Source organism: Phalacrocorax aristotelis, chromosome 7, assembly GCF_949628215.1.
Source record: "Phalacrocorax aristotelis chromosome 7, bGulAri2.1, whole genome shotgun sequence".
In the NCBI taxonomy this organism is placed as follows: Eukaryota; Metazoa; Chordata; class Aves; order Suliformes; family Phalacrocoracidae; genus Phalacrocorax; species Phalacrocorax aristotelis.
Window position 1 is genome coordinate 33581845 of NC_134282.1, and position 13108 is coordinate 33594952.

General features: G+C 50.3%; 1 protein-coding gene across 5 annotated transcripts in view; it reads left to right on the forward strand.

Annotated features, from left to right (window-relative positions):
• ARID3B (AT-rich interaction domain 3B) overlaps positions 1-9897 on the forward strand; it is a 36794-nt gene extending 26897 nt beyond the window's left edge. For 4 of the 5 annotated variants that reach the window (XM_075099855.1, XM_075099857.1, XM_075099856.1 and 1 more), the window contains exons 6-9: positions 901-1160; positions 1385-1642; positions 4430-4531; positions 5285-9897. In XM_075099855.1, coding sequence (XP_074955956.1) covers positions 901-1160; positions 1385-1642; positions 4430-4531; positions 5285-5439 — 775 coding nt within the window. In that variant the 3' untranslated portion in view covers positions 5440-9897. The remainder of the gene's footprint in view (positions 1-900; positions 1161-1384; positions 1643-4429; positions 4532-5284) is intronic. The other variant, XM_075099859.1, reaches the window with a different exon arrangement.
• The last annotated feature ends 3211 nt before the right edge of the window (positions 9898-13108 follow it).

A 13108-nucleotide genomic window follows, 5' to 3' on the forward strand; every position in this document is an offset into this window, starting at 1 on the left:
ACAATCCCATCACTAATATGCCATCGCCTTGCTTGTTCGCTGTGCTCTGCGCATCCCTCCATCCTGTGCCTGTCTTGCCTCTTCAGAGCTTAAACTCCTCAGGGCAAGAAGGGTCTTGCTCTGTCTCTGAAGAGTACTTGGCACAGAGAGGAGGGAGGGAGGCCTCCTGATTTGTAGGCATCAAGTATGAACTTGATTGTGGAAACTTGCATTTAGCACCTACTTACTGTGAGGATTGCTTTTCTGACTTGAGGTACCTCACATTGATGAGGCAAGCAAAAAGGGAAAAAAAAGGTACAGTAAGCAGAGAAAAAAGAACAGTGAAAGTAAACCTACTGTAAAATTGATGAATCGGGCAACGCTGTGCTTTAGTGACTCGAGTATGGAAGGCTGGGCTCTGGGAATCCACACCCTGCTCTTACGCAGACTGTTTTCTTGGAAGTTATTAGAGCCGCTGAGTCCCAGAGAAGGAAGCTCCTTGTCATTTCTACAGCCTTTGGTGCAAGCAGGTTATCTCCTGCAAGCATGCATGTAAGGTTTGGTGCTGCCCAATACAAATGACTTGGACAAGGGTAATTCCTCAAGCTTCCTTCCTTACATTAAGTGTTATGGTCCAAGGTCTTAATTCTTATAATTTTAGATGGTATCTCAGTTGTAAAGGAGTTCTATAAACATTGAGTAAACTCAAAGTTTCTTTGAGAGCTGTGCCTCACACCCAAACTGCTCAATGCTTATCAAACCAAGCGCAGCAGTGGCTGTGGTTCTCGGGCAAAGACTCCAGATCTGCAGAGGACCTCAGTCTGAAAGTCTTCCTGAACGTGAAGTTTGTTGCTGTAGCCTATAACTTCATGTTCTATTGACAAACCTAATTGAGTTTCCCTGTGCTCACCTATCTCCCAGGTATATGAAGTACCTATATGCCTACGAATGCGAGAAGAAATCCCTCAGTTCTCCTGCTGAGCTTCAGGCTGCAATCGATGGCAACAGGCGGGAAGGCAGGCGGCCCAGCTACAGCTCCTCATTGTTCAGCTACTCGCCCACCACCACGGGGCCTCCTTCCCTCCTGTCTCCCCCAAAGATCCGCTTCCCCATCATCGGTGTCGCACCAGGCAGTGGGACCAGCAATCCTCGGGTGTCTCCAGCAGCAGCTGTCAGGAAAGGTCAGCTACTTTTACTCACAGCAAAGAGGGTGGCTGGGTTAAGAGGTGCAGGTACTGAAACATACTTACTTTCCATTTTGTCCACTCAGGCTAATCTGGACTTGAGAGCAGTGGGACTTGGGTGGCTCTGGGTTTGCAGAATATTCTGTCTGAGGTTTAAACCTCTGTGTGTTCGCTTTAGGAAGGGCCTGTGGGAGGGACTAAGTGACCGTCTCCTTTTCTAGGTGACGGTGTGCCCTTGACTGTGTCTATGCCAAATCGTATTGCTGTGCCAGTGACCTTGGCTAGCCAGCAGGCAACTGTGGCAGCAAGAACAGCCACCCTAGAGCAGCTGAGGGAGAGACTGGAGTCAGGAGAGCCTCCAGAGAAGAAGGTCTCGCGGATGACAGAGGAGGAGCAGCGGCTTGTCCAGCAGGCTCTTCAGCGCAACCTGTTCAGCATGGCACGGCAGATCCCCATGAAGATCAAAATCAATGGCAAGGGTAAGCAGCACCTCTAGACACACAAAAGGTCTTTGCAGACTGTAGAGGGGAAGGAACTCCTCCCAGTCTAGGATGTCAAACACCTCTTCACACACAGGCTTGATTATCTGTCTGGGTACCAGGCAGAGGTTGCTGTCAAGAAGCTGTTAAAATGGAGCACAATAACTGCAAAGCTAAACTGTAGTAATGTTTTATTAGTTTTTACTTACTGCTGCTGTTTTTATTCTATTCCTGTTGATGCATAATCCAGCATCATCGGAATCCAGCCTGGATTCAGAGACACCCTTGCTGTGTTCAGAAAGCTCTCTAAGCTGATAAAACCCACTTGACCCATGCAACAAGACCCTTACTCTGAGCTTATGACCTATGTTGATCACAGTGATATTGCTTCAGGACTCAAGCTGTTAGGTCTCTACAGAACTTGAACTGTGGGCAGTTACTAGTTTGAGTTGACACTTGCGGCAGTGCTCTGTTGCAGGCTGTAAGTATGCTCCTTCCTCTGTGTGAAGCACGTGGGTTGGCTGAAATTGCTTTGAGCCACATATCTGACCCCCTCATGTTTAATACCTGGTGTATGCTTCAGATCCAAGAGCATGGTTTAGCCTAGCCAAAGGCAGTCCTGTGATTCTGCAGTCAGTAAGCTGACTTCTGTAGGGGAAGCCCCTCATGTGCCAGATGCTCAGCCCTCCCCTGCCCTGCCCTCATCCAAGCCTCATGCCAGCATTGTGCTGCAGGGAATAATTTTCTGTCCTTTCCTGGTCAGGAACCCTTTTAACTGATCATGGAGGTAACAGCTTTTCCCGTACAGGTAGCAGACTGCAGGAGATGGGGGAGAGACTTGCCTGACTTTTAGGGTTCCTTTGTCAGGTGTGACGAGGAGGCCACAAAGACCAGCGTATCTGCAGGAGCCCTACACATCCCAGCGCGTTTAGCAAGTCAGGTGACTTCTGCCAACATCTGCTGCAATCCTACACACAGCCTCCAGGCAAAGAACTCCTGGCAAGGCTGGGTTGGAAGGTCATGTATAAGCAGCATTCATGGCCTGGGAAATGCACTCCTGAAATGCTTTTTAAATGTCGCCCTGTAATGGTCACGTTGTCAGGATCTATACTGTTACATAGTGGCTTCAAAAGCTGATTAAGTGCCATGGCTCCCTTACCTATCCTGGGGGCTGCACTTCACTGGACAGCAGAGCCTCAGAAAATTTCAGTCCCAACAGCTGCTTCCTTCAAACCTTTTGATCCATTAAAATTAAAGGTCTCAGACCCCCTATTAATTGTACATTTGGATGTAGGCACAAGGCCAGGCAAGTTTGGCACGGCTTAGAAGAAAGGGAAGAGCTGTCCTTGAGGCCTTTGCTAGCAATGCTGGTAAATGCTTTATTGAGACGCTTTGCCAGAAATACATATGGCAAAGAGTCAAAGCAGGTTTCCCCTCTGAAGCAGCTTGCTGGGGAATTAAATGGGATTGGGTCTTCATGTCACAGTTCTTGACAGCTATGCACCCACCTCGTTTTCACATTTACATAAAAACAAAAAAACCTGAAACAGTGAGTAAAAGGGAATGCAAATTTTATGAAGGAACGTTTATCCCCTCTCATCTCACTTTTTTCATTCTACCCTGAACTTCCTAAATCAAAATGCTACAAATTTTAATTTCTACAAATAGTAACAGGCTGAGGGCTGAGCCCTAAGGACTCAGTGACACTATTTCCACCTTTGTTAGGTGACTGTAGACAAGTCTGTTCTGTCTTTTGTGCCCTAGTTTTCACAACTGCAAAACAAAAATAATATTGTGCTTTGTGAAGTGCTTTGACAGGTGCTTTTGAAAAGCACCGCATGGTCTTATCATAGCTTGATAGCAACATTTAGGTTAAATGTTAACGATGCCCTTAGCATTCTTTACAGGGACAGTGGGCTGGCTGTCCCGGCAGACTTGAAAGGAGCTAAAAACATGCATTTATACATGCAATGTCAGAGCCTGAGCAGACTGTCCGCATAATCTCCCTGTTTTAATAGCCTAATGCCCCAAAACCAACATTGGGTGGACCGGTAACCATGATACGGCTGTACAAACTGTAAACACTCATTCATGAGTGCAGAGAAGCAATCCTACAAGCCAGGCTCACAGTTATGGGTCGCTGAAGTTGGAGGTTCAGAAGTGTCCGGGAGAGTTTGGTTGTCAGTGCAAATAAAACACCTGCTCTGCATTGGTGCTTTGAGCTGCCCATTGTGGCTTAGAAGGGAGCTGTCAGGCTGAGGACACAGGGGGCAGCAGTGGGTGGGGAACCCACAACAATAGCAAAAACCCCACAGATTTCACATGCGCTGTAGGGGCAGCCAAGTGCAGTGTTCCTGGGTTTGAGTCCTTGGTGCTGGGGGTAGTCCCCTCCCTCCAGCGGCCGCTGGAGCTGCTGCAGTCTGAGCCCTGCACAAGGAATCACACCAGCTCCTCCAGAAGCTGACACCTCTCAGGGGAGGGGGAGAGGACTCTGTGTGTGCTGGCAGCTTTTTCCTTGGAGGGGATGTTAATTTGGCCCTCCAGCGTGCAAGTCAGGCAGAGATGTGCAAATGCCAGTGGGATCCCAGCCCATACTCAGTTTACACTGAAGCATTTAAACACCTTTGTAGACTTACTTTATAATAGGACAAGAAGCACACGTTGTATAGGGATTTCCTCACCAAAGAAGAGACAAAAGGAGGTCTGTGGACACCTTTGATCATCCCTGGATAGTGTGGGAAACGGGATAGTTTACTCTCTAACTCTGCATCTCTTCTTTCTTGAAAGAAGATAAACCGGACTCGGCGGCAGCGGCAGCACTGAATTTGTCACCTAACGGCATTGGGAGTATTAACATGTCGGTGGAGATTAATGGCACAATTTATGCTGGTGAGAAAGAACCTCTCCTGGGGATGGGTAGAGAGCCAGGCTGGTGGTGCAGAGTAGGACATGGAGAGGGTGGCATGCTCCTAGGGGCTGGTCTTTGTGAAAGCACAACGCACACAACCTGTCTGGCTTAGAGAGTTCAGTAGGAGATTATTTCTTTTTTCTTTTTTTTTTTTTTTTATCCTAGGCAGTCAAGATTAATGCACTTACCTTTTGGTAGTGGTGGTTGCTAGTATATTTTTAGATCTAAGGGAAGGAACTTCTATGGAAGGGTTAGCAGGAAGGAGTATTATCCCTCTTCTCCTGAGAAGTGGCTTTACTTAGTCTTCCCTCACGCATCTCTGGAAAGCAGGAATTGTTGTCCCCTGTACTCTGCTCAAGCTGTTTCACTTCTGCAGGTCACCCACATGCATCCTTGGACAAAGCCTAAGCGGGAGGCCTGGCACTGCAGTGCAATGAAAGGTGCTTCTCTCCTCCAAAGGCGTTAAAGCCATTTGGGATCTTTGTCGTCTGTAAGCACAACATCCCCATGACAGAGGCTGCCAGAACAAGTCCTGGGGGATCCCTTCCTATATCCTGGTCACTGCTGACCCTCTGATCTGTCTCCAAGCTTGCTTGTCTTACACTGAGCCTCTTCCTGCTGGGATGAGATCTCTGGGGTTGGATAGACTGATCTTTGCTCTGTACCCTATCCTTCTCAGCTATGCCACCCTGTAGTCGCAGTAACCCTTCTCTGTACCCCTCTCTGCCTTTCAGGAGTGCTCTTTGCCCAGAAGCCAGTCGTCCACCTCATTGCGGGCTCCAGCACCCAAAGTTCCTGCAGCAGCAGCAGCAGCTCCCACTGCTCTCCCAGCCCTACCTCATCCCGGGGAACCCCCAGTGCAGAGCCCTCCACCAGCTGGTCTCTCTGATGGACAGCCCAGCCTGCTGTCTCTCACACTGGCCTCCAGCAGCTCTTCCTCTCTGCTCTCAGCAGGGAATGAGCCAGGAAGGAGTCGCACAGATTACCTCATCTCAAGGAACCTGCTTTTGTGGTTGGCCAATGGCAAGATGATGATGCTGATGCTGAAACCTTTCCATGCCAGCGAGTTCTTCTTCATCATCTCACTTGTCCAGCCTTTTTCTTTGTTCTCCCCTTTCTTCCTCCCTTTTACTTTTTTTCTTCCTCCTCCTCCCAGGGTTTGCTGTGTTCCTGTTGGGGAGTGGGACATGGAGGAGGGGGGCATGCCTGGCGTTTTTCAATCAGGGATGGTGTCTAGGAGCTGCGGGTTGAGAGATGGCTGAGACGTCACCAAGGCAGGTGGAAAGAGCTGGAGCTGGGGCAGGGAAACTTGGTTCTTCTCGAACCAATAGCCACAAGGACTCTTCCCACCAAAAAAACTGTGTATTGACAATCCTGAAAGCTGGTGGGGTGCCTCGCCCCTGCCCTCCTGTGGCTTGTGCTAGAGAAGGCCATGCAGCTGCAGAGCAGGCAAGCTTCCTCACTTCTCTTCAGGTTCCGTCATGGTCCAGTGTTTGTATGTCCTCCCTTAGAACACGTGCTCTTGGCTTGTAAGCTTCCTTCCCCCTCTCTGAGGTCTTGGCAAGAGGGGAAGGACTTTCTCACTGCTACATTTGACCCATAGATGCATTAAAAACCTTTCGATCAGCTGCTTCATTCTCCTGGCTGGTGCTGGTCTTTTCCCTAGTGTTGCATTTTTCAGACTTTCAGCCAAGCTTTAAATGCCCTTGACCTTGTCTGTCTCTCCCCTGGAAGAACTTGTCCCACTGCCATTTACCCTGACAGCCTGAACTTATTTTGGCTTGGTGTCTTGATCCTCTGCCCCCTTGACACAACAGGGCTGTTATTTAGGTTGATCTCGGCTTCCTGGAGCTACTTCCTTCTCATATGGAGTCTTTCAGTGCCCCTGGGAGCTCTCCCTGCCTGTGTGCTGAGAAAATAGAAGGTGATATTTGAAATGTAATTCAGCGGGGCTGTGGGGCGTGTGTAGGTATTGCAGTTAACATGACACATGTATCTTCACTGGTCTCAGAGCAAGCCTACAGATGCCCAGTCCCCTTCAAATTGTGAGTGAGCAAAAAGAAAGCAGCTCTTGGTTGAATAAGACCTTTTGGTCTCCTAGGTGGAGGCAAAAAAAAAAAAGGAAATCAGGCCCTTCCTTGCCCTTTCCCCTCAAACCTCCACTTGAAAGCAAACAAAGGCTGGCCGTGGCTCTCCTGTCTCTGGAGCCAACCAAGCTTAGTGATTCCATGAACTCAGCTCCTGCTCAGGTGGCCTCATTCTGTCCTCTTTCCTCTTGCTGGCCTTTCCCACATGTGCTTTCCCCAGCCTGGAGATCGGATCCAAGCGCTATCCATCCTGCCCTGGTGACGTCCTTCCAATCTTCAAGGCCCAAGTCAGGTTGTTTTGAGCAGATGAAATACCTCAGATATGTACTTGTTGGTTTTGTTTGTTTTGGATTGGTTTTTTTAACCTCTTCAGGAAGTACTGGCATATCTTATTGCTTGTTTTTTATATGTGGTTTTGCTGACATTGTGGGGGTTGGTTTTTTATTTTTAATTGTACCACCAAAGACAGAAGAAAAAAAAAAAAAAGCTGAGCGAAGGAGCCGTGACTTCCCCATCCTTTAGGCCAGCAGGAGAAAAGCTGAACAGCGCTATCCCAGGACATGGACATGACGCATGAGGACAGGTAGAGGTAGGAAAAGAGGGCAAGAGTGACCGACTTAGAAGATCTGCCCTTCATGTTGGACACAAGGGTGTCTCCGAAGTCCCAATTATTTCTCCAAGCTCCAGGATTTGTGCTTAACTTTAGCAAAGCTGCTTAGCACAGCCAGGAGATGACAGCACTGCTTACACTACAGATTGGCCAGGCCTCTCGCAGGAAAGTAGTTTCTGGCACCTGAAACCACAGCTTTGGTCTTGTGCTGTACCCAGCCACCACCTCAGCTGTGCTGGGGCTTTGCATGATCCCAGACACAGCTAATTCTGACTGTGCTACAACACTAAGCCGTGTTGGGTAGCCTTTGTGAGAGGTGCCAAAATAAGTTATTCTAGTCTTTCCACCCATATGTAGGTGCCTGTGCAACAACCACCTGAGCTAGAAGATGCGTTTCACTAAGATCATAATGTGTGTTATAATTCCAGAGGTTCAGCTTGCTAAAAATCAGTTTCCTGGAGAGTGGTGGTGAGTTGCCATGTGTCATGCCAGTATGAGAAGAGAAGGTCACCTTTTATCTGCTGCAGGTGAGCTGAGCTGTTGGGAGCATTTAGCTCTGTGCAGGACGGGAGGCTTGAGGTGCTGTTGCTGTTACAGCCTGTGCCTGCCTGCACCACTAAGCCCGAGCTCAGCCCTGAAGTCTGTCCCTTCCCTGCCCAGTTATTTCTGTGATGCACGGTGAGCAACTTAAGCCTGTCTTACTAATCTGTGAGATGCTACAGGTCCAGGAGCGATGCCCTTCTGTAATCCCTCTGGTTTAGCCATGGCATGGACCCTGTGCTCCCAGAAGCTCTTTATTTTATACTACTGAAAAGAGCATGGCTTTTAAAAACACCAGGCCAGATACTGCCACAGGAGAAGCCCCATTAACAGCCTGGGGATTGGGCTTTAAAATGTCCATAGAAAATGAGATGGATAATCCTTCCTTTAAACTGTCAAATGTCAGGTTCTCCTTTTTCATCCCGCAGCACTACTTGGCTGGGCTGCTGCTCTGTTCTTGAGAGCTCTGAGGTCTTGTGCTAATGCTTGGATCAACCACAGGTGGCACCTCCTAGTTGCAAGAGGCTCTATGCTCTCTATGTGTTAGTTTATACACTATGGCTTGAGTTATCCTGCTGCCTGACATTGTGAGGACTCAGAGGAAGAGAGAAAGTGGCTGAGAGTGCATGTGTCCTGAGATAGATGCTGCTCTGACATGTTCCCTCTCTGGCTGCTTTTAGCCGGAGTGACGACCACCCGCCAGGCACAGGGAAGCTGAGCTGCTCTTTGGCTGCAGGGTGTTTGCTTGGCAGATCCCATAGGCCTCCACGGCATTTCATCCTTGCAGGCTCAGAGAGGATTTTCCAGACTCGGGCTTATTCAGATTGGGGATTTTTCCCTTTTTTGTTTTCTCTTGGTTGGTGTTTGGTTTTTTCTTTAATCGGGGGTGGATTTCGGGGCTGTTTCCTGCAAGTGGGACTGGGGGACTTTGCTTTTCCTTATGCTTTCTTCTCTGGTCCTGGGGAGCAGAGGTTAGTAATGGGTGGTTTTGCTAATGTATCACATGCTAACATTGTGTTTTCTTGCACAGAATGGCACTCGAATCACTGAACTGCTAAACAGCTTTGACACTACTAGAGTATTAATGTTTATAAGCTTTACACAACTAGACTGGAAATAGACAGGGACTAACAGATTGTTTTGTATCCAATTCAGGGAAAGAATCAAGTTGGGATGTGTAACAGATACCTCAGTAAAAATAAGCTGCAACAATAAACTGGTCCTTTCTCAGTACATGATGACAAGGACCAGCCATTTGGACTGTGAAGAGTAACCCTTTCCCAAAACCTGGCTTTGATACTGGCAGTTGGCTTAATGCATGTTTCGCTGAGCTCCAGATCTCCTACTGAGCTGCCAGGCTTTGGGATCAGGGTTATGGAAACCAGCAGCAGAGACGGGGTGGAGGAGCCAGGGAAGGGCTGAGCAAGGGTGGTGGATCCCCCACTCTCTCCCGGCTCTGCTTCATTTCACTCGACCGTGTTCGATTGTATAGTACTCAGGGGTTTTGATACTGCGGGTAGGACTGTTCCTCGTGTGAAGTGCTCCGCTTTGCAGTGTGGCTAATTCTTTCAACTCCAGACCAGCAAAAGTTTTGCAGTGAGCAGCCAAAAAAAAAAGCCTTGATGCTACTGTTTCAGGGGGAGATTTGCCAGCAGAGTTTGCCCAGCTGGGGAAAAACAAAAAACCTGCTTGTCCTCTTCCAGCAGATCCCAGTTTATGCTGGGAAGGCACAAAGATTGTGAGCTGGGACAGGGGGAAGAGGCAAGGGGGAGGCTGTGTGCCTGCTCGGCTCCCAAAGTGAATGTGACCGTGTCACACCAAGTCCTTTTGGCCGCTGAGTACGCGCCTCTGTGTGTGTGTGTGCTCCAAACAGATTCAGATCAGAAGATGTTTTCACCAAACAGCTGCAGCAGCCTTGCTACTAGTTTTCTTACCTATTTAAAAAAAATAAATAAAAAGAAATAAAAAAATGTGATAGCCTAGGCGGTGGATAAATACCTCAACGTCTCCTTCCAACAAGTGTCTGTATATGTTGTTGTTGGGTTTTTTCTATCTTACATGTTATCTGAATGTTTATATTCCAATAAACTTCTACCTCTTCACACAGTGACCACACAAGCCTGATTTGTGGCCGTGCTGTTTTGCTCAAGTGAGAGTTAAAGACTTCTGGGCCCCTTCTTCAGCCAAACAAACTTCCCAGAGGCTGGGTCAGCCTAGATGAGGTCTGTGTCCTTGCAGGTCTTTATGCTCCCAGTTCTTAGCTTTGTGAGGAGAACTGGGCTGTAAAGCTGGTGTGATGCAGTTTTGGAGCTGTGGGTAGAAATGAGCTGGGTACCTGGGGGGTGAGATGATCTGCTTCCAGGATTCTCCTTCCATGCACCTCTGTGGGAGCACAGGCATTAAACAGCTGAGTTGCACTGGATCTCCTTTCCCAGGTGCTGCTGAAGAGCTCATAGCTGGAGCTGTACCTGCCCTGTGTCCCTTACCCAGTCCTGGCTCCTCGAGGGCCAGCCTCAGGCAGGAGTCACTCTCCCAAGTCCCTCCTGTGTCACTGCTGCCTCTGCACAAAAAAGGACATTTAATGCATCCCATGGTTTTGCTATTTACATAGCCCCTGACAGTTTTCAAGTTATTGAACCAGTTCAGCAGTGGGAGAGGAACTGGTTTCTAGCCCTTTTCATACCAGTGTTTCTGAGGCCCCAGTGTCTGCATTTGTTTTGGTTGGCGGCCTGTCTGAGCATGCTGGGATGGGGCCAGTGCGTGCCTTTCCCCACCTTCCCACCAAACTCACCACACCCCCGTGTCATGGAGTGGGAAAGCTTCTCCCATCCTGCCTACACTTTGCCCATGCTGCCTGCAGGCCCTTCTGTCAGCATTGGGCACCCACATGAGCTGTGAAACACCCATCCAAGGGTGATGGCTGTGCCAGGGCTGCAGCACACCTTGGCTTGGATCCCCCTGGGCTTCCTCACTGTTCCCCATGGCTGGGATACTGTAAACCAGCAAGTTGCGTGTGCTTTGAGCATCCCTGCTGCCTCTCTGTGGAGGATGGATGAGCCTCTGCCTGCTAGATGGGTGTAGGGGAGCCACCCTCTTTCCATTGTGGCCCTAAAGGTGACATGAAAATGGAGATGCAGAGAACCTACTTTTTGCACTGATTTTTGCAGGCCAGGCAAGTCCCTGAGCTCACACCACAGGTCCTGGCTTCTGGATAACCCTGCCACAGGCAAGGGATGTGCCTAGTGCCCATCACCAGGGCTGCAAAATTCAACTGCCTGTTGGTTTCTCTGCTGATTTCACTCCACGCTGCAAGAAGAGCCATGCCTGTGTTTTATGGCCCCCCCACCACCTCAAGGATCCTGGTTATCAGAGGAGAGTGGGCTGGTGGAGCTGCTCGCCTCATCTGGGCTCCAGTCCCAGCCTATCCACCCAGCGGGCAGGTGAAGGTAAAGCCTTTTCCCCCCACATTTCCTCCTCTCCTGCCCACCAGTGGGTTCAGCTTTTCTCAGCTCCAACTTTTCCCCACATGAGCTCAGCTGAGACAGCTCAAGGACTCACCTCCCCTCACTGCTCACCTCAAAAAGCCGGATGCCTGAAGTAGTTAAGGTGGGTTCTGGCAATGGTGGGGAGCAAACACCCTTGGTATGCACTGCTGTGGGTTTTATCCACCAACAGCCTTAAAACTGGAGGTGGGAAGGTGCCAGCCTCTGTGCTGGGCTGGAGGTTTGTCTCCTCCCTGGCTCTAGGGGTGCTCAGAGACCTGGTCTTAGGTGAGGGGGGCCTCTGTGGTGGCCACCCAACCTCACAGCTGAAGTCTGGGACATCCCTGCAGCCCTCCCAGCCTCCAGCCCCATTACCTGCTTGCTGCAGCAGGTCCCTGTGCAGCATCCTCTGTCCCAGCTGCCCCAGCACCCAAAAGCAGGCACCCGAAGGGCTCCAACACACCTTCCCCCCTTCTTCCCTAGCCCTATAGACCAGCGTGCATCTGTACTGCCGGGCTCCAGCCCTCCCAACTGGCTTTCCTAGGGCTGGATGGCTGCAGGCATTGACAGCCATTGTTTGGGCTGGAATATAATCCTCCAGGCAACTTCTCATTCCAACCCCCTCCCCTCCATCCCTCCCCTAAATGCCACCATTCACCGCCCATCCCAGCCGCAACCTGGCTTCCCCAACAAATAACAAAGGGCTAATGAGAGCCCAGAATGGATTAAAGCATCTGGGTAGGAAAGCCCAGCCCCACGGTGTGAGACACTGCTTGCTTTTCTCTTTCAGACGTCAAGATCCCTTTATCGAACCTGGCTCAGGCTCCAGCAGACCTTTGTTTGGACCCTGTTCTCCATAATCCCTCCCTGCAGGCCTGGAGGCGAAGCCAGCTCCAGCACAGAGATGCTTTGCACTGGCACAGTGACATTTGCATCAGTGCTTGTTGCCCATCTCTGAAACACAAGTTTACTAAGAAACTTCAGCCCTGATGTCCAGGAGTTCGGTTCCCTGGTCCTTAAAAGACCAATGTGCAGAGATTCCACCCTGCTCAGCTGCTAGGGAACCCAAAAACTCGTGAGCAGCCCTACCAGGAGGGATAAAGCCCAGCTCATTGCCTGCAGGATGCCGGTCCTCTGGGCACAGCTCAGGGAAGAGGTTCCCCCTCTTTTGGGGCCAGGCTTGGGTATATAACACCTTGGGGCCTCCTGCCACTTTAAATCCAGCTCAGATTCCCAAATCCCCCCCTTGCAGGTGGCCCCACTCCCCTCCAGCAGCACCGGTCCCTCTCCATGCATTCATGCCCCTGCCAAGCAAGCGGCTAATTGTCAGTCATGGCCAACCTTCATCAGCCCGGCAGCCCTGCCACTTTTTCCGTAGCCTTTATCATTCCTGGAGTGAGGACAGGTTTGTTTTAGCCTCAACAGAGCCGGACTGATGTCAGGCTACCCATGCCCACAGATGCTGAGCATGGTCCTGGCCCCGCTGGCTCCTCTCCCACCTTTTGGCTTTGGGATGCTCCAGTTCAACCCCAGCTTGCAAAGATGGGAGGTGGGTCATAAGGTATGGCCGGGGAGGTGGGCACCCAGGTCTTGCTCTTCTCCACTGCTCCATCACCCTTGGACAGCTGCGGCGGTGCAGACCTGACAAGATCCACTGTGTTAACAGTGCCCATCTCTCTCTCCAGTACATTTGCAGGTCTTCCTTGGCACGGGGCTGGCCCTGCTCTGCCTCAGCATCCTCCTGGGCTGCACCGTGTGCTAGCAGCACCACCGGCGCCCAGGTCCTCGCCTCGGCTGGGAGCAGGCGATGGTGGAGCTGGACTCACTCTGCCCACTGGC